The sequence below is a fragment of the Strix uralensis genome, chromosome 4 (assembly GCF_047716275.1).
Source record: "Strix uralensis isolate ZFMK-TIS-50842 chromosome 4, bStrUra1, whole genome shotgun sequence".
NCBI classification, from domain to species: domain Eukaryota; kingdom Metazoa; phylum Chordata; class Aves; order Strigiformes; family Strigidae; genus Strix; species Strix uralensis.
Genome location: NC_133975.1, coordinates 119415596 through 119438446, shown reverse-complemented (window position 1 = coordinate 119438446; position 22851 = coordinate 119415596). Strand labels below are relative to the sequence as shown.

General features: G+C 39.1%; 1 protein-coding gene across 4 annotated transcripts in view; it reads right to left on the bottom strand.

Annotated features, from left to right (window-relative positions):
* The window catches only part of EML1 (EMAP like 1), a 107721-nt gene that overhangs the window by 54617 nt on the left and 30253 nt on the right, over positions 1-22851 (bottom strand). For all 4 annotated transcript variants that reach the window (XM_074868766.1, XM_074868768.1, XM_074868764.1 and 1 more), the window contains exon 2: positions 1684-1866. In XM_074868766.1, coding sequence (XP_074724867.1) covers positions 1684-1866 — 183 coding nt within the window. The remainder of the gene's footprint in view (positions 1-1683; positions 1867-22851) is intronic.

The following is a 22851-nucleotide window of genomic DNA, read 5'->3' as shown; positions in this document are numbered from 1 at the left end:
CAAAAAACAGCCATAGAAGGCAGAGGAATAGGCTTACAGCAGCTTTTCTTCAATGTACATTGAAGTATGGCTTTAACAATCTGCTACAACTAAGAAAGCATCTCCTGATTTAGAGTTCAACTCTGCTCACAGAATCCATGAAAATCTGGTCTGTATTTTGCTAAGTAAAGCCGGCAGGCAAGAAGAACTGATTTGGTTACAACTCAGTAATAATTACTAGACTTTGTTTCCTCCATGCATCAGACAATATCTATTTTACAGGCAACATAAACCGTCTTAATCCCTTGTACAACCAGATTTGGTTGAACATTTTATCACAGTGGAGGCTATCTTTAGTAACATTTAACTTTTCTGATGTTTTAATTTTATTTTTTTTTTTGCAATCAAAGACAAAATGAGGAGAATACACCAGAAAGGGAAGAGAACAGGAAAACAAGATCACAGATATTTACTGCATATTCTGTCTGACAACTAGCATGCTATACAATCAACAAATCTGGCTCTGTAATTCTGTCCCTTTCTCCTCTCCTCATCTCCAGACACAAAACATTATAATAAACATGACATCTCAGTTCAGCAAATTAATTAAGTAGTTTATTACCTATTCTGTTAAATCAATGTCCAAAAGTAAATATCTACTGCAAAGTCACAAATATGTAACTGAGATGAAAAGAAGTCCTAATTTCCAGCTGAGAAAACTATGAATCTATAATTACTTATCATATTTTCAATGTGAATTAAGGTTTTAAATTATATTAATACATATCAGGACCCAGAAAGAAAAAATTTCTTAATTTGAACAACAGAGAGCCTGTGAAGTCAGCCATACTTTCCTTCCACATCTAGGTTGCCACCACTTTTACTCCTAAGACTACCCAAAAATACCTTGTGCATTTCTGCTAAACTGCAGATAGGCAGTCTCCCAGGCTTTTGCAGCCCCACAGACCACAGTAAATCACACTGGATGGGTTCTAATAAACCTTTACTACCGCAAAGTGCTGGATGTTCAGCTCCAACTCTGCTGATCCGCATACAGACAAAGCTGTTCTTGCAGAGCAGGAACCAAGAGAGAGCACACTGCAGCACACGGGCGCAGCACAGCATATTGCTGAGTGGCAACGTCTGTCTCACCTGCCACCTTGCTGGCTCTGGAACAGGGTCAGGCACCAACCACAGCTCTACCTTTCCTTCAGAGCTGGGCACCTGGTGTTGCACCATCTCCTCGGTCAGTTCACCTCTGTGCTAGCTCAGAGCTCTGTCTTTGGCTATGTCTGCACCATCCAAAGGCACTTAAGACATTTTTAATTAAATTTTTAATTAAATTTTTATTTAAATTTAATTAAATTCTTTGATCAAAAAAAACCCCACAGAAGATGATGCCTCCCCTAAAGAGTTTATAAACTAATCTTGATCAAAAGTCAGGAAGTGGTAGCCATGGGTAAATGTGGATTAAGCACAAAGAATATGCAAATGCTTTGCTGGTTCACGGGAACTACAGAAGGCTCACAGATTTAACCACTCGGATTTTCATGTGTTCTCTTTAACAGGTTAAATTTCAAATGTATGTTATTTTCAGTTTGTTAATTTTGAATATTTCAAAGATTTAAAGAATAATTTATTTTAATACATGTAAAACACTTATTGAATTGCACTACCTATTTTAGATGTATCTGAAATGCAAACCTTTGGTAGGTCCTTTCTTGTTCTGCATGGCCTGCTGTTCCTCTGTAATATTCAAGCGTCGAACCACATCAGCAAGGGCAGATTTGAGCAGCTGAATGTCATCTTCCTGCATCTGGACACGTTGCTCCAGAGAGGCAATGCGATCCGTTACTTCCATACTGCTTGCAGCAGAGGCACTATCATCTAAGTAAAATAGCAAAAAAAGATGCATTATCAACAATGTAGAACCACCAAGGAATACCTTATATAACTGGCTGCAGGTAAGCAAAGGTTTTTCTGAGACCTGATGACCTCTTCAGGAAGAAAGTTTTTACGTGATCAAAAGAAAGAGGTGGAAATAAAAAATATATAATTAAATAAATGAGTACATAAGTAAGATGTGATGATGAGGTTGGCTTCAGGGCTACTTACTGTTAATTGAGCCCCACTATCAATTATCTATGTGTCTGAACCAGAGTAATCAACCATCACCCTTCAGTGTTCTGCTCAACACAACATTCTGGCACTGGCAGGCATTCAGGTAGAGAGTTATACTTTCTGATATGCTACACAACTTTTCAGATTTTTCTTTCTCACATATTTGATAGAATGTATACATTAGACATATGTAAGCAACAGGTAGGCTTACACTTTTTCAAGTTATCTATTCTCCAGTCTGTGGACGATATTAACCCCATCTGCTAACTCCTAATTTGTACCAGCAGCTTTATGAGAACGTTCCCTCTGACTGAAATAGAAACATTAAATAAATTCAGAATTACTCAGTAATTGTACTCTTAGCCTGCAAACTCTGAAAAGGGTCATTACTTAGCATAGAATTCACCTATTACTTGGAAATAACCCACAGAAGCTTAAAGCCTGCAACTCCCTGATGAGGACTACACATTCTTTCCACCCAAAACTAGTAATAACAATATTTTTCCTAAACGAACACTTTCATTCCATTGAAGTTCCTATCACATACATTGTCATTTCTTACAATATTAAGTTGGAAAAAAGAAGACGAAAGGAAGACAAAAGCAATGCCAAAGGTGTCAAAGTCAGTATCTATTAGAAAAAAAAACAACTGTGCAGTTTTTAAAGAGAATTGCAAGGTTTTCTTTAATTAGGTGAATTTGAAACCTAAAAAAAAGTTAGGTATGAACTTACTGGATCATTTTAAGTAATGTTAGTCAAGTGATGACTGGATTATAGCTTTCATTTGAAGACTTAATAAGTTATACTTTAGCAAAAATGGTTATTTATGCTACAATCTACAATCATAATTGACTTCTCCCTCACTCCTAACACAAGTCCACAGCACGTATTTCTCCTGTTAAAGCCCATCTCTCTTTGTGAAGAAGCTGGTATTTGCTTTCATTTCTTCTGTGTACTCAATTCTCCTCCATTCCAAACCAGAGTTTTCCACTTCTTTTGTATGAGGGCATAAAATGCAAGTTAAATGGCTTGTGCATAATAATAACAAGTGTTGAATTTTAAAACAAAGTGTTTCAACCAGGAGAACAACAGCTTCTGAGTGCATTTAAAAGTATATCCAAAAATGTTAATACATACAAACTTTTAACCAGAAGCATCTGGGGAAAAATTGTATTCAAAATTTTAAAAAATAATAATCTATTAATCTCCAAACCAGCCCAAGACAAATAATTTTTGAAATCTGTTCGTAAACTGCATTTTGGCTTCCTTACCCCTCACACTCAGATATCTGCAGTTACCAAAATCTGAATTAGAAACAACTCAGAAACAAAGACTATAACAATATTGAAAGTCCATAAATAGCTGCAGGCTAATATAGTTTAAATTGCTTATTAATTCTGTTACAGGATTTTCAGAGCATATTTAAAACATCAACATTAGGATATTATTAGGCTGAACATAGTGGTAATGTAAGCATCCCGTTCTGAACAAACTCAGTCAGAACTCAAGTTCCTGAAAAATGCTGAGAAACTTTCCCTATGACAAAGCTTTCCAAACTTTGGCCTAATGAGACTCCTGCTCAGAACAGGACTCTGTCCTGCAGCTGTTACAGGTAATTAATCCCCAAACTGCTGGCAGCAGTATGAGCTGCCTGCAGAACTTAACCTTTCCTTGTACAAACAAAAGGCCCACGCTGCTCTAATGACTTTACACTTTAACTCAGCTGGAAATAACAGGGATTAGCATACTGGACAATAGGCAACCAAATCAAAAGCTTGATTTAACCAATACAAGCCAAATTCAAACTTCAGCCATTCTGCCAAATTCAATACGACAGGGCATAGTTTTCTTCTGAATTCAGTCAACAAGAAATAGCCAATTCCCAAATTCAGGGCAGAGAAGGAAACCCAGGAAGAAATCAGTTGTTGTTAAAATCATCTACTGTTACAAAAGAAAACATCCTCATTAAAGTATCAATTTCACTAATTTTTAAGTGTGTAGAAACAGTAATTTTGCCCAAACATAAATCTTCACATAGTAAATCAGTGGCACTGGTTTAGTTCCGTAAGAAATGACTCCGGCTAATAACTATCAAGATGTACATCTCTCTTCTTCCCCCTTCTCCCAGCTGCCCCTGTGACTCTTCCCCTTGCATCCTTGCTGACCAACAGGCACCAGCAGACCTTTCCTCTGGACACAGCATGGCTGCGCCTTCCGCCATCACTGTTCTTCCTGGCCCTTGGGAACATAACCCTCATCCTTGCTGCAACCTACAACTTGCTTTGTTATAGTTGTTACCTGGCTGGATGCAGTTCCCTTCCAACGATGCAGAGAATAAAATTTATAACAACTTTCAGTAATATTGCAACTGAAGACAAGAAGTCACACTTCACTTTGCCTTCCCTGTGCATGCATATACAAGTAAGCTAGAAAAGAGACCCAGAATATAATAAAACTATGTTTTCTGAAGAATGCAAAGTTCAATTATAAAATAAGCATAACCTGTTTGTTATGCAAGTAGAGGATGGAATGTTCTTGCTATTGAGATCATTATATCTGAGTATATTGAGCAATAAAGTTGCAACTTCAACGCAGCCAAATAAGCAAAGGGATATGGTATCAGAAAAGAAAAAAATAATTAATGTTACAAACTAGCCAAACAACAACAAAAAAGTCACAATAGATGTCATCTGCTCTGCCCATAAGAGCAAAAGCTATATTATTAGCCTAATTTATGATCTGCATCTGCAGTATACAGCTCATCCTCACAGCAAAGAACACTTGCAAGGAAATTTTTAGCACACGTTTGTAATGCAATTTAGACTTCAAGTAGAGCCATCTTATTATTATTGCTCCCAAGCCAACATTAAATTTAAAGTGAATATACATTTTATAGCACCTAATTCCATGTTTTCTCACAGATAAAGCATATCCTCAAGGAACTCACAGTGAGCAGGCTGAGAGGGGAGCACAGGGGGTTTGGAGGAAGGCAGCTGTGGGGTGCCAAGAGGCCACCAAATGCTGTGCCTTGGGGTGGTCCAGCCTGTGGCTATATTTTCCTTCAGAGGGTCCACACATGCATGCACAACAGCTGGGTAACAAGTGCACTTTGGCTGTACAGTTACAGTAACTGAGAAAAGCGCTTTATAGTAATGACGTAAAGATCCTCAAAACACTTTAGGTGAATCCAAGGAAATAAAAAGCATGCTTTTAAAAGAAATCCACGTAGATAGACATTTGCAGCAATAATACACAAACCTTACTGCAGTTTTACAATATAATAAGAATATCATTACGTCAATACATGTTACTTTTTGTGATGTTAAATTCAATAACATTAACAACTCTTTACTAGTGTCAATATACTTAGATTTCCTTGAAGCATAGATCTACTTGCCAGTCATTACCACCATTTTTGCCCGTGGACAGACAGAACAGACACCATATCACCTTCATCAGTAGCATCAACAGCATGTTAGACTTAATCATTGCCTCTTTTTTCATCAATAGGAAGAAAAAGGATTTTTGAAGTAAAATTTCTGCAACCTGTTTTCAGAAATTTGAAGTGGATCACATTCTACGTGTGTTCATTTCTTTTCATGGATTATAATGCAATTCTAAATCACTGTCTCAAACATGTAAAGCTACATCTTATGAGATAAATGCCACCTACAACGTCCAAAATTAGATAAAACGAGGGGATATCAATTCAGATGCCTGATTTTTGATCATAATATATATTTGTGGTAAAGCTTAGAAGGAAGAGTCATTTGTCATTTATGCTTTGCTGAGATTCTGCAGGTTTCAAAGAGAAAGCAGCAAAAAAAGGGAATGATCTTCATGCCTCTCTTTAATTTTCCAACCAGCTAATCCATGATCTCATAGATTGGAAAGATTTCTTGTGGCAAACTAAAAGACAATACTGAGTCAGATGATTAATCTGCTTCCAGAGCGTCTTCCAGTTTTTCAGCAATTTATTACATGAACTTAGCCAAATGTGAAGAAACATCTGAAGCAGAGCCAACAACAGGACATGTACGCTGTTTACAAGAATGATTTCAATATTATTTCACTGTATGTATGCTAAAGCAAAATGACATACTTACACTATTAGTTAGAAGGAAGCATATTAAAATGTATACTATTTTCTATAGATGTTACCTGCTGGAAAACCTAAATCTGAACTGTATGGTAATAGTGTAGGAAATAATTAAAATAGACTTGGCTTTTCCTCCCAGAAGAACTACTTCATTAAACACATTCCATCTTTGCCTCATGCAGACATTAATTTTGAGACTATCTTGTCCAGCTCAGACCATGGTAGCTAATTAAGTAGTGGAAACATTAGGTACTGATTCTCAAAAGACCAGCAAACAAATTTGAGTTTATTCAATCTACATGGTCTCTTTGGGACACCAATTAACAGGATCAAATTGTACATGAAGTACTTCCAAAACTTTTCAGGATATATTCTGTGCATTATGTTTGTAAAGTGCCTAGCACAATGGGGGTGTGGTTGCTAGAGACTATTACAATACACTTTAAAAGCTGCATCTTAAAGTCTTCGCAAGAGTTGTCCCTGAATTTAGACACTCTGCAGGACTTCAGAAAAGAAAATCTAAGCCTTCTGGGGATAGTAAATTCCAGCAGTAGCCTCCAGCAAGAATTAAAGATAACCCACATGATGGAAAACATGGCAGAGGACGGCAGTGAAAAGGCAGCATCACCTTTACACAAAGATGCCCTTCTTCTAGCATAAAGATACAGATTGTGTCACCAAGCCTGAACTGAGCTCAGCTGGTAGGAATACTTTCTGTCACTGAGAGATATTGGTAAGTGTATCATGCTCTGCACTTCTCCTGAAATTAATTGGTACAAGTATTTACATTCCTTGGAAATCACTATGTACTTCAGGATTGCTACTACAGCTTTATGAAACATGCACATGAACAGAAAGGAATTTCCCCCCCACCCCGCAGCATGCAGCCAACTGCACGGCAGAACAATAGCTGCTAAACAAGCCCATGACACCAAAGGAGAGAAAGTTAAGAAAAGCATTTATTAAAAAATAAGCAAACAAAAAAGCACAATCCCGCAGCTGAATTTAGATAGGGAGAACTATAGACTGGATCTCACACAGCATACTAGCAAGCAGGTAAGAACACTGAAGATGCTACACTTCCAGAAACATTTTACCACCTGTAAAGGCCCACATTTTTTCAGACTCTACTAACTCTGCAGAACTGTCAGATGTGGCACATGTCACTTGGTACACATTTGGAACCTCTCCTTCTCCTGCCCACATCATCACTGAGATCTCATGCAAGTAATTGAGTTACTTAAACTATTTTCTCCAAGCTCCCTGGGAGTCACACTACCACTAACTTTCAAATGACCTCTCCGCTTCACCTCTCTCAGTGCCATCTATTTAGCTTGAAACTCTAACAGTGCAGAAAAACATCCCTCAGTGGCAGGCATCTCCTACATCTTCAAAATCCTGTCCTCCCTTCTTTGGTTCATTTCATGCATCTTTGAGTTTGGGGCACAGAAGTCAGCCATACAACCTATCTGATAGATACAGTCTGTCTGAACTGATAGCAACAGAGAGAAAAAGGAGAATTAGGAAGAGAGACAACCATCCAAGGTTTAAAATGAAACCATCTTGCAAAATGAACACAAGCAATTTGTTGTGGTACATAAACAGGGGAACGCAGCCACTACACCGTTGCCAGGAAAGTACCAAGTATCCTCCTCGTAGCAATTTCTGTAGCATAATGTCAGCGGTCGTTTGCAGACCAAAAGACTCTCTGTGCAAGAGAACAATGGGAAAATAAAACAGCAGGTTTAGTTTCCTTTGACAAGGCCACGCCAAGCTCCTTTGTTTAAAAGATTAGTGTCAACAGTATTACACAGACTAAATAACTTTCCTCCATCCACTTTTCTAACGCAAAACATAGTTAAGTACAGTACCTGAAACACAGCAGCAGCTTTCCAGGCTTGTCTCCTGGGGACAACGACAACACATATGGGCAACAGCTTATCATAAAGTCTGGTACATACCGGACTGGTCTGCTAGACCCTGATTTGACCAGATTAGAGCTTTCCACTGTGAGAAGCAAGTGGATTTAAAGCCCAAAATAATGTTATCCTATTTAATCTTGTTATTTAGTGTGGTTAGAGAAAAAACAGACAGAAATTTTTAACTACAGTTAAAACAGTTAAAACTGTAAAAGCGTGTTGCTTTACCTGAAGTTTTGAAAATCAAAACTGGTTGACAGCTGAGCACTAAAGGAATGAATGGTCTTTATTATGTCAAATCCTCTAATGGCATTTTGTTCTAGAAGTATATAATAATAGGATAAAAGTGCAAGCACTATATATGCTTTTTTAGGTGGAAAGCTTTGATTGTGAGGAACAAGAAATCACATCTAATCTTTAAACCATTAGCTACAGGAACAATACCATGCATATCTATAAACTTATATACGTATATATGCATACAGTCTCTGAACAGGTAGGACAACTTTTCAGTTCAATCCCTCTTCTAATGCATGTACTTAAGATAAGAGTGATTAGCATTGCAAGGAGATGCCCTAGTTTGGTACTAACAGGTACATCTCACAGTAAGTAATCTCAACAGACCAGATTAGTTTTTCCATGTCCTCACAAGGTACGTATGTGTAGGAAGAACACAACTCTATCCCACACATCCACCTAATGCCATACTCTGGACTGCAGTGGGAACCCAAAAGATAGGTCATCTAAAAGGGACCACAATAACAGTAACGTAAAGCATCATTTTGTGATAACAGACCACTTCTAAACCATTCTAATAAATTCATTCATCTACTATATATGGACTACAGATGGTTATTTTTGTGAAAAAGTATCTTCACTCCTCTACCATAGCTAGCTATTGTAGTCTAGTATTTATAACATCTTATTACTGCATTTCCCAACATTTGCTGAGGAATAACTTGTCCTTTTACAGTTTTACCACTAGAAACTTAAAGATGAGGAATATAACTTCCTAAAATTAGAAGCAGAATTTGAAAGGATAAATCCATAATAGCAATCATCACTCAGAGCCTCACAGCTGGGTGCACTGTATTCATTAACAAAATGGGAGAGAAGAAAATGATCTTAACAGAAAATTCTCAAAAAGTTCCTCATGGCTAATTAGTCAGCAATCACTGTAGCAAAATTATAAGCATGTGCCCTTGACCTGCCTATAGCTGTCGAGCTATAACCATCAGCTTACCGGTTTTTCCCCAGCAGATGGTAAATGAGCTTCTATTTGGAAATCAATCAGTTAAGAATTATCTTCTCCAATAGTGCTTAAGTGGAAGATGGAAGAAATTTTTGACACATCAATAAATTAGAGGAATTTTCCCCAGAAGGTATCTATCAATGTAAATGCTTTACAGTTCAGAGTTACCGTGTTGGCTCTGTTGAGCATAGAAATCAATAGAAAACATTTTAACAAATTATCAGTCCTTCACATTATGCTGGGATCAGTCCGTACCATTAAAAAAAACCCCAAACATTGTGAACAAAAGCCAGGAGAATAAAGACGACCTTCTGCAGCATAATATTAACACAAGCATAGCAGTTTGAGAGAAGTGACACCATGTAACCTGCTTAGTTAAGAAGCTGAAGATACAGTAACATGAACTTGTAAAGAAAGGAACCAGTAGGGTAATTAATCAAGGTATCCCAGGGCAGAAGAGCTGCGCTGTTTACCACGTTACCTTCTCAGTGATGCACTGAGGATGTGCCTGTATCACACCCTTAAGAACAAGAGAAGAAAAGCAGATTGTGGAACATGGGAGAACATTTACAATGAGTCTCATCTCCTCGTCACAGCTGTGGCTCAACGTTCAAGTCATCCTACAAAAGCTAGCAAGGGATGAATTCAAATATGTCACGTGATGCAGGCTACTAAGACTTCAGCTTTTGTTTAGCACTGTTAGACAAAAAGAACCAACTTAGATGCAAGATTTGCTTCTGCTAAACACATTTAAAACCATGCGCAAATAAACCACACACTGGCACTCACAAAATGTTTTCTTACAAACTTTATCAGTACTTAGTTCAATATATTTTCACGGCCTTTAAAAAAACTGGATGTCTCCACTGGATTCTTCAACTGCGCCGTATGCAAGTAAAGCAGAAAGATTTACTTCTACTTGCAGTCAGGACAGATTTAAAAGGCATGAAAACTGATATAAAACATCTTTCAAAAGTTACTGCTGTCAGCCTGTGATAATGCATTACAAAGCAATTTTATCTTGTTTGTTGTGTACTTCTTATTTTCCCCCAGAAACCTATGAGCAACTAGTTGATCTGCAGTTGAATGCAGCCTTTAGAGATAGCACCATATAAACACTGAAGAAACTACTTACATTAGCATATATTTCTTCATATTCGTAACTTTCATATTTGATATTAGAACAGCAACTGATACTAAAATTTACTTAGACCATTATTTTTTTACCTATAATTTCTTGTAATCTGCATTTTAATGAGAATTATAATCATATATGCATAAGGTTTTAAAAACCAAATTGAAAACACTATTAAACTTCAGAAATACATAAACAAATAAAACACTTTTTCCATTTAAGAAATTAAAGATTTACTAAAACTGCGACTACATCAATAGCAAGAAATCCATAGTTACCAATTAGAAATAGTTTGTGTTTTGTCTTATTTCATAAGCGTATCCTTTGAGAATTAAGAATTGGAAAATCTCAGCCTCTAATCAACAGCATTTATTTGTATGATATAACCCCCCCAAATATTCTGTATTTACATTTCTTAAAGGCTTATCAGCTTTTTGAACTGTTTTTCATAGACTCAAAGTAAGTGACATAATATGAAGAAACCAAAACATTCCTCCTGCACCTGCAGAAGGGATTATTGATGTCAAAAACAAATTTATCACTTTTGCAAACTCTGGTTACTTGTTCTCAGCTAATGGCTTCACTTCCATCAGTGGTCTGACCCTTTTTCAGAACTCTGTACCTCGTGAATATTTTAGTTTCTGAAATTAATGCAGTATAACATTAGGTTTCATTACAGGTTGTCACAAAGACAAATCACAATCTAAATTTTTAAAAGAAAAAGTTATTTCAAATTTAGAAAACTTTTTAAGGTCTTCTTTTAAAACCTGTCTTGTTCAGTACTGTCTGTCACAGTAATGCACAATTTTTTTCACTATTGCCAGTTATTCTAGTGCTTGTGAGACGTACTTGAATTAACTAGTGACAGCCTTGCTTGGATGTGAGAGGAAGAAAACCCACAACAGACTGGAATTTTTCCCATATTGTCCATCTTCCTATTCAATTAGGGTTAAGTTTTTCTTTCATTTAATTCTGACAGATATCAAAACTACCATTTAAAATTATGTGATGTACAGTAAACCAATAATTTATGCTAAGTAATGTAAGTTTTTACTCTAAGATCTTCAGACCACACATTCCCGCTCTCCAGCAAAAAAACTTTACTGATATTAATGCAGAAAGAAGAAACTGCCTTTGCCAAGGACTCAGATACAGCCAGAGACACTTCATTTGATAGTGTTAGATGTCCTGATAACAACCAGGAAGAGGACTGCTTTTAGGGTTTTTTAGGATACAAAGAAGGAAGAAAATCCCTTTATTCCCTATCCTCAACAAAGAAAAAAAAAACCAAACGATTTGAGGTTTGTTTCAGGAAACAGAGAAACATACATAATCTGAAAAATTATTTGGTTTAAAATGCAACTCCTCTAATTGAAGACAATTTGCATTCTTTTTATTTTTAACTGGATTCCCTAGAATGAGATCATATTCCTATTTTTACCACAGTGGGGTGCATAGCTTTGTCACAAATTTCACCCTGCTGCGATGCCATTCCCAGCACACTACGCAAGCGTGGTCCCTGACACCCTGGGAGAGAGAAAGAGTTGTACTCCAAGGCTCGCCTCATCCTCTGCAGTCTTTGGCAATGCTACAACAACATGCACGTTGCCTATTTTTAAAAGAAATTCAGGTTTTCATGGCAGAGGACATGAAGGAGGACACAGAGATAATCTATTTTATAGCTTTCATATTTGTCTAAAAAAGTTTTCAAATATGCTTTGATCAACTAATGCAGTATTTTATCTCCCCAAGGCTACACAAAGTCCTCAGTAAAAGGGAGAGAGCCAGCTGATGCCTGATCCGCCCTCGGCTGGGAACAAGCTCCAGGCCAAGGTCCAAGTAGAGCCTGGCTCATGACCGTTCCTCTCCCTCAAGGACTTTCTGGGACTGATTTCCTTCTGGCAGCAGCCAGTACTTCTCCTGTATGAGTTTCACCTGAGAGACTAGATGGGCAAAGGCTGTACAGAGCAAATCCTTTTCCAAAAGCCATCTCCTAATGGCACTGAGCTGAGATAGTAGTGCGAACAAACCCTGCAGAAAGCCTGCCTCATGAAGCTCTTGTTGCCACATGGCTACTGAGCATCAGAGCTTCAACCTTTGTGGTAAGATGAAGCCTACCAGCAAAGACAAGCCTTTAAGGCTAATATGGCCATACAGCTTTAGGGCAAAAGTTCTCTTACGCTTTCTTAGCGCTGGATGTAGGTGGACCTCACAAGTCAGACACAAGATTGGGCAAGTATAGCCACTTGAACTAAATCAATTAATATTTTTAGGGTTCTCACTTGTGAACCTGGAATTTATTTATCTTCCCCTCTTTGATCCTTTTTTTTTTTTTTGGTAGGCTACAACTTCATAGATCAAATTCAAGACATGCCAGGACACCATTTAATATTACAATCTTTATTTACGATTCAAACAGGTACATTTTTAAAAGCAGTCCTGAACACAGATTAGCAGTCTCCAAGTATGTAAAGACTATTTCAGTGATAAGATTTGCCCAAAATGGCACCCAGGTATAGTAAACTTCCCCAACACAGCACACAGCAGAAATTTGTACGGGTAGTAAGCCAAACAACATACTGAACTTGGAAAACGCTAGATTTATGAGAGGTGGGAAAAAGGCTGAAACTGATTGGAAAACATTTCTCCCTACTGCACTGAAGAGAGAGTTCAGAAAATAGTATCTGCTCACAGCACACCAATTCTGTAAGCCAGACAAGGCAAGCAGGAGATGCCTTTTTCAAAATACCCTTCAGTTTAGCAGAAGACATACAAGAGTAAAGTCTAGTACAGAAAAGCTTCAGCATGAAAATACTTAGTTATGTGAAAGACACAAACATAATAAACAATCTCATGGTAAAACACACAGATTAGAAGAAGGTCATATTCCCAATATTTAACATGACCCACAGACATCAGGCTGTCTCCATGGCAGAGAAGTCTCACCCCCAGAGCTACAGCTTCCCTGGGCCAGTGACCCAACTCCTCACACTCAGTGATCTTATTTGTAACAAACAGTTTCCAAATTTTGAGTCTTCATCAAAACCAAGCATTTCATATTTGCAAAGTCAAAAGCTGAAGAGAAATTAAAAATTATCTGGTTGATCAGGCATCCCCAGTTACACTCAAGCCAACAAGCAATCCCTGTAGCTGTGAGTGCCCCTAAGGCAAAGGAGTCGCACCTCAAGCAACTATATTCTATCTATACCTTTTTAAATGGAAACAAGACAGCCTCATAAGCACACTATCAAGGAAAACAAAACAAAAAAACAGAAACACAAACACACCCCACCCCCCACCCCACCCCCAAACCCCAAGTATTTTACTGGAAAAACACATTTTGAACTGTCCTTCACATTGTGATAGTTCCCACTTTCCTCTTCATTCAAAAATAAAAATTCCTAGAAAAATATCCTTAATTTTTATATATATTTTTTACTGTACTGCAAGTATTTCAACACTTTATTTTCTAGCTCTCCTTGCTGGAAAATGAGAGGCTTTTGAACTGGCTTTATATTTACTGGATTTCAAATTTACATTAAATATGTTTACTGGATTTACTGGACTCAGGAAAAGTCTATCTTGTGAAATTAATGTGGCAGAATTCCAGCAAAAATTATAGGGGGTGATGAAGTAATTAAAAAATCTAGTAACACATTAATAAATCAGTTGTGTTTTAAGTTCCATTATGCAACCTTAGTCCTAATGTTGTCTAACTTCCCAGAGCTTAAAAAGGAAAGCTTAATAATTTTTCTAATTTTTCCAGAGGTGTTGGAAGCGTCTATCTGTTTGCTACTTCATCCACAGAAACAACCAACAGCAAGGAAGAGCGTATTAGTACCTTTGGATTCATACCAGATAACAAAGTATTTTGTTTCACAGATGACTGCCTACAGCAGAGTAAAGACAAGACCCAAGAAATCTGCATTTCATTACAAACTCTGCAAGGCACTGCGTGCAGAGTTCTGGAGGCTTCTGCTCTTCAACCTGTTCAGTGTCTGGTGAGACGCTGGAACAGGTTGCCCAGAGAAGTTGTGGCTGCCCCCTCCCTGGCAGTGTTCAAGGCCAGGTTGGATGGGACTTTGAGCAACCTGGTCTAGAGGAAGGTGTCCCTGCCCATGGCAGGGGGTTGGACTACAAGATCTTTAAAGGACCGTTCCAACCCAAACCATTCTACGATTTAACATGTTCACAATCCAGTTCCTTCTTCCCCTCTCCTCTACCCACCATTTGCCCTGCCCTTCTTTTCCCAGTTCTCAGCATCCCTCATCAGACTTACCAGCCTCCTTCCCCCAAGCTCAGCCTCCCCACCGACCTGCTCTGACTCTCCCTCATCCCAGCTTGCTTGAGCCCACTCCAGCTCCCTGCTCCAGCTTCTGCACCTCCTGCTTCCTCCACACAGCCCGGGAGCTGCAGAAGGGCCAGGGTAGAGCAGAAGATACATCCCTGCACTCATCATAGGTAATTATCTACCAGCCCTACCCCTGCAGCCCTCAGTCAGGGTCTCTCCAGCTGTTCTGTGGGGTAGGTGTGACACAGGCTGAAGGACATTTGGTTGTGCTGCCAAGATCTGTACATGAAGCCTGATGAGCACTGGTGCTACCAGACAGTACAGCATGCACAGCGGAATTATCATCTGTTATTTTGGCAGCTCACACCTCTGCTGCAAAGTATGATTTATGAAAGACTCGCAGCCTGGCAAATGGGACGGAGCAGCAGTGTGGTGGGAAAAGGGTCCCCCTGACATGCCCAGTCCTCCAGAACTCGGCCTGACCTTCTCTCAAGAAACGAAAATGGTGCTAAAAATTTGCAGAAAAAATAGTATCTAAAAGCTGGCAGCATGGACCATTTTCCCCTCCACATTGTTTTGAAAAAGGGCTGAACAATTTGAAACTGCCTATGAAACAGACTCCGAGGAGCACATCAGCGTGCAGGACCCATGCACTAAGCCCGAGGGACCAGATGTCGCCCATACACAGCCAGTACACAGTGCCAGCATCGAGTTGCTACCCAGCCCTCACAACCGCCTCCCGACTGCCCACAGACAAGTTCCTGCAACTAACTTTATGGGAGAGCTTGCCCCACCTCTCAAGTCAGTACACGCAAGGCTGCAATCACCTCTGTGAGCTGTGTTCCGGAGTCGCAGTCCCAGGGCCTGGGGCAAGTGCCTCCCACCAGTAGTTACTGCAGAGAGCCGGTGCCGCTGCCAGGCCGGGAGCTCAGGGGGCTTCAGCACATAGGAGTGGGTCCCTGTTTGTCACGGGAAGGAGCTGGGATCCAGTGCGCAGGTGGAAAGGCTCCCAGCAGGCACAGCACACAGAATATGCACAAAACACAGAGCATGCAGCCAGAAACATGGCAGAAGGACAGGGGGCAGTTGCCACTACCTGAATCCAATTCTGCTGCCACCACTACCTTTGACCTGCCACTGATACCCTGCCAAATTAAGTTGTATGTCCCCAGATCCCACAGGAATACTAAATGCCATGTATCTTCTTCTGTCTTGTGGTGCATATCTCCCCATAATCCATTTTTCTGTGGACTAAATATAAAATTCATACACTATAGCTGCATCAAGGCCCCACTCCCTCTTCCTCCCCTCTGTCCATTCCTCCTCCTCCTTCACACAAACTACAAAACCCATCTTCTCCTTCGGCAGTTCCTTCCCGCGCCCTCAACAAGATGCAAAGGCAGGAAGGGTAATGCTCAGAATATACAGTGCATGAAAAAAGTTATTTTTCCAGACAGTTAATTTTGAAGTGATTAAATAAGACACTGGGTGTAACAGGAAGCTAATGCACACAGTTCTAAGATTATACACGTAATATGCTGTATTAAGAACTTCTTACCTAGACAAAGGAGTTACTCAGAAGTAAATAGTTCCAGTAGGTTTCTCCAGTTTCTCTTGAATTATTTCAAATGGATACAACCCATTTCCACTTTAAAACATCTGCTTTACACAACTGTTCAGAGGGCTTCACCTTCAGTGTAATGTTGCTTAAAGAATAATGCATGCGAACTTGCATATCATTCATATCTAATGCCTTGCCAACCCACACCTTCTTTTTACTAATTATCATGTGGAAGCCTGTCAAAATTGTCAAAAGCTTTTTTTTTTTTTTTAAGCTACTACTTTTATCAGAATTAAAAAAAAAAAAGGATGAAAAATCTGAAAGATGTAGTCACTTTAACAATGCTCATTTGTTTCCCAAGGTTTGTGCCTACAAAAGGTCAGAAGAAACCCCTGGACTTCAGTGGACTGAACCTCTGGGACTTCACTGCACCCTGCACCAGCCACTTTTGGAGGAGCCTTGAAGAACTGAGCTTATTTCACTGCCTCACATTTCCACTCCCATAGCCGTGGAAGTGGGAATTCAGCTCATACAGATTGCAACACACGATAACTGAAGTTTAGTATGCAGCTCTTAACCATAGCTCGCTAAAGGACAGGTAACAGGGACTCATAAGAGCAACATGTCAATTCTTCTCAGTCATAACTGGAAAAAAAGGAAAGATTTCACAACCGTGCAAGTTGCTGACTTGTCAAGGGAGTCACATCATTGCCATTTCCAGCACAGAATGATTTTAAATTTTTATACAGGTCTAACATTTAATTTTAGTACAACAATTGGTTATGTACAAAGACAAACTGAGTAAATATCTATGCAGCAGAACAAAAGGTGCTACAATAAACTGCAAGTAAAACTAGATCATTTACACCACTGCTTAAGATAAATGAAGTTTCTACTAAAAAACTCACTACTACATTTACAGTAATGATAAAGCTTCCACAGTGCACAGAAGTCATGGTAACAAAGACAGTTATTTTTTCTGGCTTTCAAAATGAGGTTTCACTCTGTTGAACATCAGAGATCAGTAAGGACCAATTTAACAAATTTGATCCAGAACCCCAACAAGCTGCCTCACTCAACCCAGAACCAAATAGTTCAAGTTAATTAAATAAACTGAGGTCTGAACAACACTGGTGCCTCTGCAGAGCACCATGGGGCACACTCCCCTTGTTGCATGGGGTTTGTGCCCTTGACCACAGCTGAAATGGCATCTCATGCCACTTCGGTCTCTGCAGCAGACAAACCCAGACAGCCTGGTAAACTGAGCAATATCACTTACTAAATCTAGTAATCTTAGTTAATACTAACTGTGTAGGGCAGGAAGTGCTCTATGCCACAGCTGGGAACACCCAAACAGAAGGACCCTCATACCATTACACTCAAGATGTTTGAAATAGCTTTTTTCTCTCCCTGATGTATTTGTCCTGCTTCTAATCCACTCCCTCAAGACACTTCTTTTTAAGGGAGTCAGACTGGAACAAGTTAGGAGTAGACAGGAGAAGGTGGCCTATATGTATTGTATTCTTGGGGGAAGTACATGAGCAGTGCTGAGGTAACATCCGAAGAGCTGTGCTAAAACAGGTGAAGGCAGGGAGGTTTTTCCCATGCTTGCTGTTTGGAATATACACTGCCATGGACTTTGCAAATGTTTGCTCACTGAGCTAAGTAGGGGACTGGCAGACACTATGTAGAACCAGAATTACAAAGATCCAAAAGCTTGCACTGTTTTCCCAAATATCTTTCCTCACCTCTTCTGGTACTTGTCAGTGGTCCAATGAGGCATCATCTAAGACAACTGGGCTGTAACAAAGTATCATCTCTCCCTTGAATCTAACATTCCACTTAAATGGATTAAGCAGTTCCTAATGCTAGATACTAAAACTGACAAAAATATATGTCAGTTTCGCCACTATTGGTTTTAGCAATTGTTTCAAATTAAAACCAAGTCTTCTCAATTCTGTAATTTTAGGTCTTTACTAAAAATGAGCCATTTCACTTACTCTTGTGTTAGACTATCTACATGCTGGAAAGAAAGAAAATGTCAAAAGCACAAACTTTATTATTCTTCTCCCCATCCCCACTGAAGCTTCAGTCAGGCAGCAACTACTCAAAGCTTCACACTGCACATGCCTAAAGACTTAAATCAAGAGAAGCAACTGCCAAATTCAGGAGGCAGTAAAAGACTTAGATTTAGAGGGCTCCCCGAGGCTAAACATTTTTTAAAAGTAAAAACTCAAAAATAAAAACTAGAGAGGAGGAAAAACCCTGAAGTTACACCCTCCTAGAACAATATGCACACAAATCTCTCATAACCTTCTGAGTCACAGCCACCAGGGTTAATAAACCCAGCATCAACCAAATGGTTGCTGGGCTTTGCAAAATTCTGCAAAGCCTTGCAGGAATCACTGGAGCCGCTTTAAGCCTACTTCAACTTCTGGGAGTGAAGAAGAGTAAACAAACAGGACACACAACTGCTCTCTCCGGTGCAAGGCTCTTAACCCAGGGCTTCCTACACGGGACCACTGAAGATGACTGCTAGCTCCTGCAAGAGTATTTTTGCTTAAATTCCTCAACACACAGAGATCTTGTGGATCTTCCCCTTGCAATGAGTCTGCTGTAATCAAAAGAAATGCTTCAGCTGCAGTCATCCAGACTTGATTCTGAGAACAGGGCAGCAGCATCACACTGACGACATTTGTTACTGATTAATTCTGGGTTTAGGGAATGCCTTTTCCTGAAAAGTTGTGGAATAATCTGATCAATTGCCCCTGAAACCAGTATCTTCCCAAGAAAGACAATATAAAAAAGAAAAGATCATTGTTCTTTTAATAGAAATTTTACTTCTCTGTCAAAAGTAGAAAATTCTATGAAATACATAGCTGCAAAGTTTTAAAGTGCAAGAAAAAAAAGTAGATGATACGCAATTAGGAATTAAAATTTCTGTGGATAAAAATATTGTTAGTACACCTGTGTGCCTGGGGCTAAGATCTTTTTTTAAAATCAAATGTGATGTCATATTCTGCAAACAACATAAGAATTACAAAAAATATTGAGATTCATAGCTTCCAGGGAGAAAAAACAACAACAACAACACACACACAGACACAGATGAAAGCAACCATGAAAGCTAAACATTCACTGAAGAAATGCAGGAATCTCAATGGTAAAAAAATTATGTTAGTCCACTCTGCTTTGAATGGGTAACTGGGTTGAAAATAAAATTTATGATGCATATGTGATTTTCTACCTCTACAAACTTTTAATTCAATTATAAATCATACTTGTAGTAGCCAAAAAGTACTTTTCCTCTTTATTACAACCTTCTAGCAGCTGCCTGTTTCTTCCCTGTATTGCATTACACATTGTTTTAAAACTTTGCCTAGCACCACTATGCCTGGCACAATACAGAAAAAAGAGGATCACTTCTACCTGCTACAATACAAAACAGATGGGTATCCCTTCTAACTTGGATTAATTTATTGATGCTGTGCAACACATGGTGCCACAAGCAGCTGCAATGACAAAAGCAAGAGTCCAGTTCCACAAGACACAATGGCTAAGCTAGAAGACCCCAGACTACCTGCAGCACCCACTACTCCTATAATTTATCTTCTGCCTCTGGAAGCTGATTTAATTCTCCAGTCTGTCACAAAACTAACCCAGCAAAAGCAAAACCAAAGTATCACACACAAACGCTGCGTAGATTTTTTTTTTTTTTCTGTTGGGGTAGCATGTTAAATTAACTCTGATAAATTAGTCTGTCGAGTGTTGAGTGGGTAAAACCACAGAGAGCAAGAGAGGGAAGGGGAAGTGAGACCTTCCTCCCAAGCGGCCACACGGTGTATGTTAGCTTATCTGCCCGAGCTATTGTAGTCTGAAAATGGGAACGGATGGCTGGGGGAGGGTGGACATCAGGTTTGCCCCCAAGACCAGCATCTACTTAACCTCAGTCTCCTGAACTTTATACTATCTTCCAGCTCCCACAGCTCTCTGGTTTGTTAACCTTTACTCCTAAGCAACCCTATACACCCTCTTATCGCAGAACATCTGAAGGACCAAGCCTGTCATCTTTAACATCCCTTATTCAGTCTCTCCCATCTATGTTACATTGCATTCTTTCATTTAATTGAAAAAATTGAAACATTATCACAGTGTTACTCATCTTCAAAGTCAGCAGTTAGAATGATTTTATACATCAATCTGCATCAGAAACAAGGTAAATTTTATGAAAAGAAGCAGATAAAAGAAGAAAGGGTTCTTTCAATTTAGCTTTGCCTGGGAAAAAAAAAAGGAATAAAAAAAAAGAAAAAAAAAAGTCGTAAGTTGCCCTAGTATTGACTCCCTGTTTAAACAGATTTTAGAAATAAGCATATCAATCACCCAGGGGTATGTCTTCACATAAGAGGCTAGGGTCCCAGCAAGAGTATCCTACCTAGGGATGACAGCTACAGAATGGAATCCCTCAAATAACTTGGAAATGAGACAATGTTGGAATAAACCACACTACTCTGTTCACTGCTGTAAAGTTTCACCTTAATTCCTCACAACCGTGAACTCCATAAAAAATGAGTAGATACAGCTATACTGCCCTTGGGAGACCATACCAACAAACATATTTTCCAACTTCCATGAATTTTAGTTATAAAGCATTCACTTAACAGCAAACATTTTTCAATTCCATAGCTGAACATTTAATCCCACGACTCAGTTTCTTAACTGTTTCCAAAAACCAAAACAGAGCATGCAGGTCATAAAAGCTGAAATACAGTTCAGATAACCAATGATTTAATTCAGCTATAAATTTTTCCTTTAAGACTACTGGCGCGATAGTGAGAAACCTTTTTTTCAGACTTGTGCAGATAACATGCTTATTCTAAGTCTTTCAGATAACAAACTGTGAAATGTAGCAAAAACAATCAAAGCAAAACCCACCATCAATCATGATGGGGGGGTGGGAATCTATAACCAAAAACCTTACTATTTGTATCCTGTTTATCTGGCTTCAAAAGCAGAGGTGGAACACTGAGCTATTAAATAATAGAAAGGCCAGGTAAACTGCCACACCCATATCCCCCCTGCCACCTTTAAAATGACTGTGCTTAGAGCTTTTAATAAAGCAGAACTGTTGTAGATATAAAGCCTTGATTTTAGTTCTGTCCAATCCATTAAACTTTGCTCAAAAGAAGTCAAGAATTTTTAATTTTCAGTTCTGAACATAATCAGTGGCCATAATGAGCTTTTTGATAAACAAACTCTTCACACCTACAGAAGTGCTCAAGCCCAACACAAGTCCTGTGGTCACTTGTTCATGATATTAATAATCTCTTCTCAAGAAAAACAGAGTGGAACAAGTAAGCAACTTTTCAGGAGTAGTGTATCAACCATATTTCTTCCCAAATTAGAAAGATGGTAAGAGACTAGATACTGGGAGACAACATCTCTCAAAGAAGACAACAGCACAACTGCCACAGCTCTAGCTGCCACAGCAGCACTGCCTGCTAACTGTGATAACCACCAGCTCCCTATACATATTTTAGTTTGGACCCAGAGGGTGCTCACGCAGTGATCATCACCACTCACCCTTCTTTGGTTCATATCGTGGCCAAGTCTTGGAAGTCCACTCCTGTAGCACAGCAGGAGCGCTCAGGTGCTGATGAGTGACGTGTGTCTGTGCACGGCATCAGACTACAGCCAGTCCACGGTAAATGCAGAGATGTACAGATACCCAAGTCCTACCACGCACTCTTTTGCTTTACAGATTTCTTCCTCTTATCCCACATTTTCTGCTATTGTAGACAGAGCGCTAAGAGACAGCATCTAGTGCATCTCAGATATACCTCTTTTAAAACATTCTGTCTTTCCGCTGCAGATCCTACAGCATACCATTCGAGAAAAGGTTTATCTGTATGCCACTGGTAGCTGACCCCAGTCTACATGTCTGCCAGACCACACACCAAAATCCCAAATTTTAAAAATGGATTTTTTATCACTTCTCAGTAGAGAAAGGCCTCGAGCCTTGCAAAACATATAAATGCTTAACTTAAAAATTATATGTATAAAATTTTTTGTCCCAAAGGATCCCTAATTAGTTCATGAAAACATCTGAACACAGAGGAAATTACTTATTTCCAAACTGAAATACAGCCACCACAGGGATTTCTCTCACACACGGTCTAGCATAAAAGGGAAGAAAAAACCTACCCTTGCAACTCCCTCAGTGCATGGCATTGTACAGAGTTAGCTAAATTACAGTGGTGTGTATTTTTTACTGTGAGAGAAAATTTCTAAGAATCCTCATTTTCTTAGACTCAACTGGAATTTGCCATGAGCATTTTCAGAGTTTGACACTGCAGTCCTACTGAAGTCCACAGCCAAACTCCTATCGGCTGCACAGCATCACGATTTTGTCTCTTACCCCAGATCACATCAGTAATTGTTTACTGTGTTACACTGTGCTATTTTAAAAATGCTTTGTATCCATGCCTCATATAATC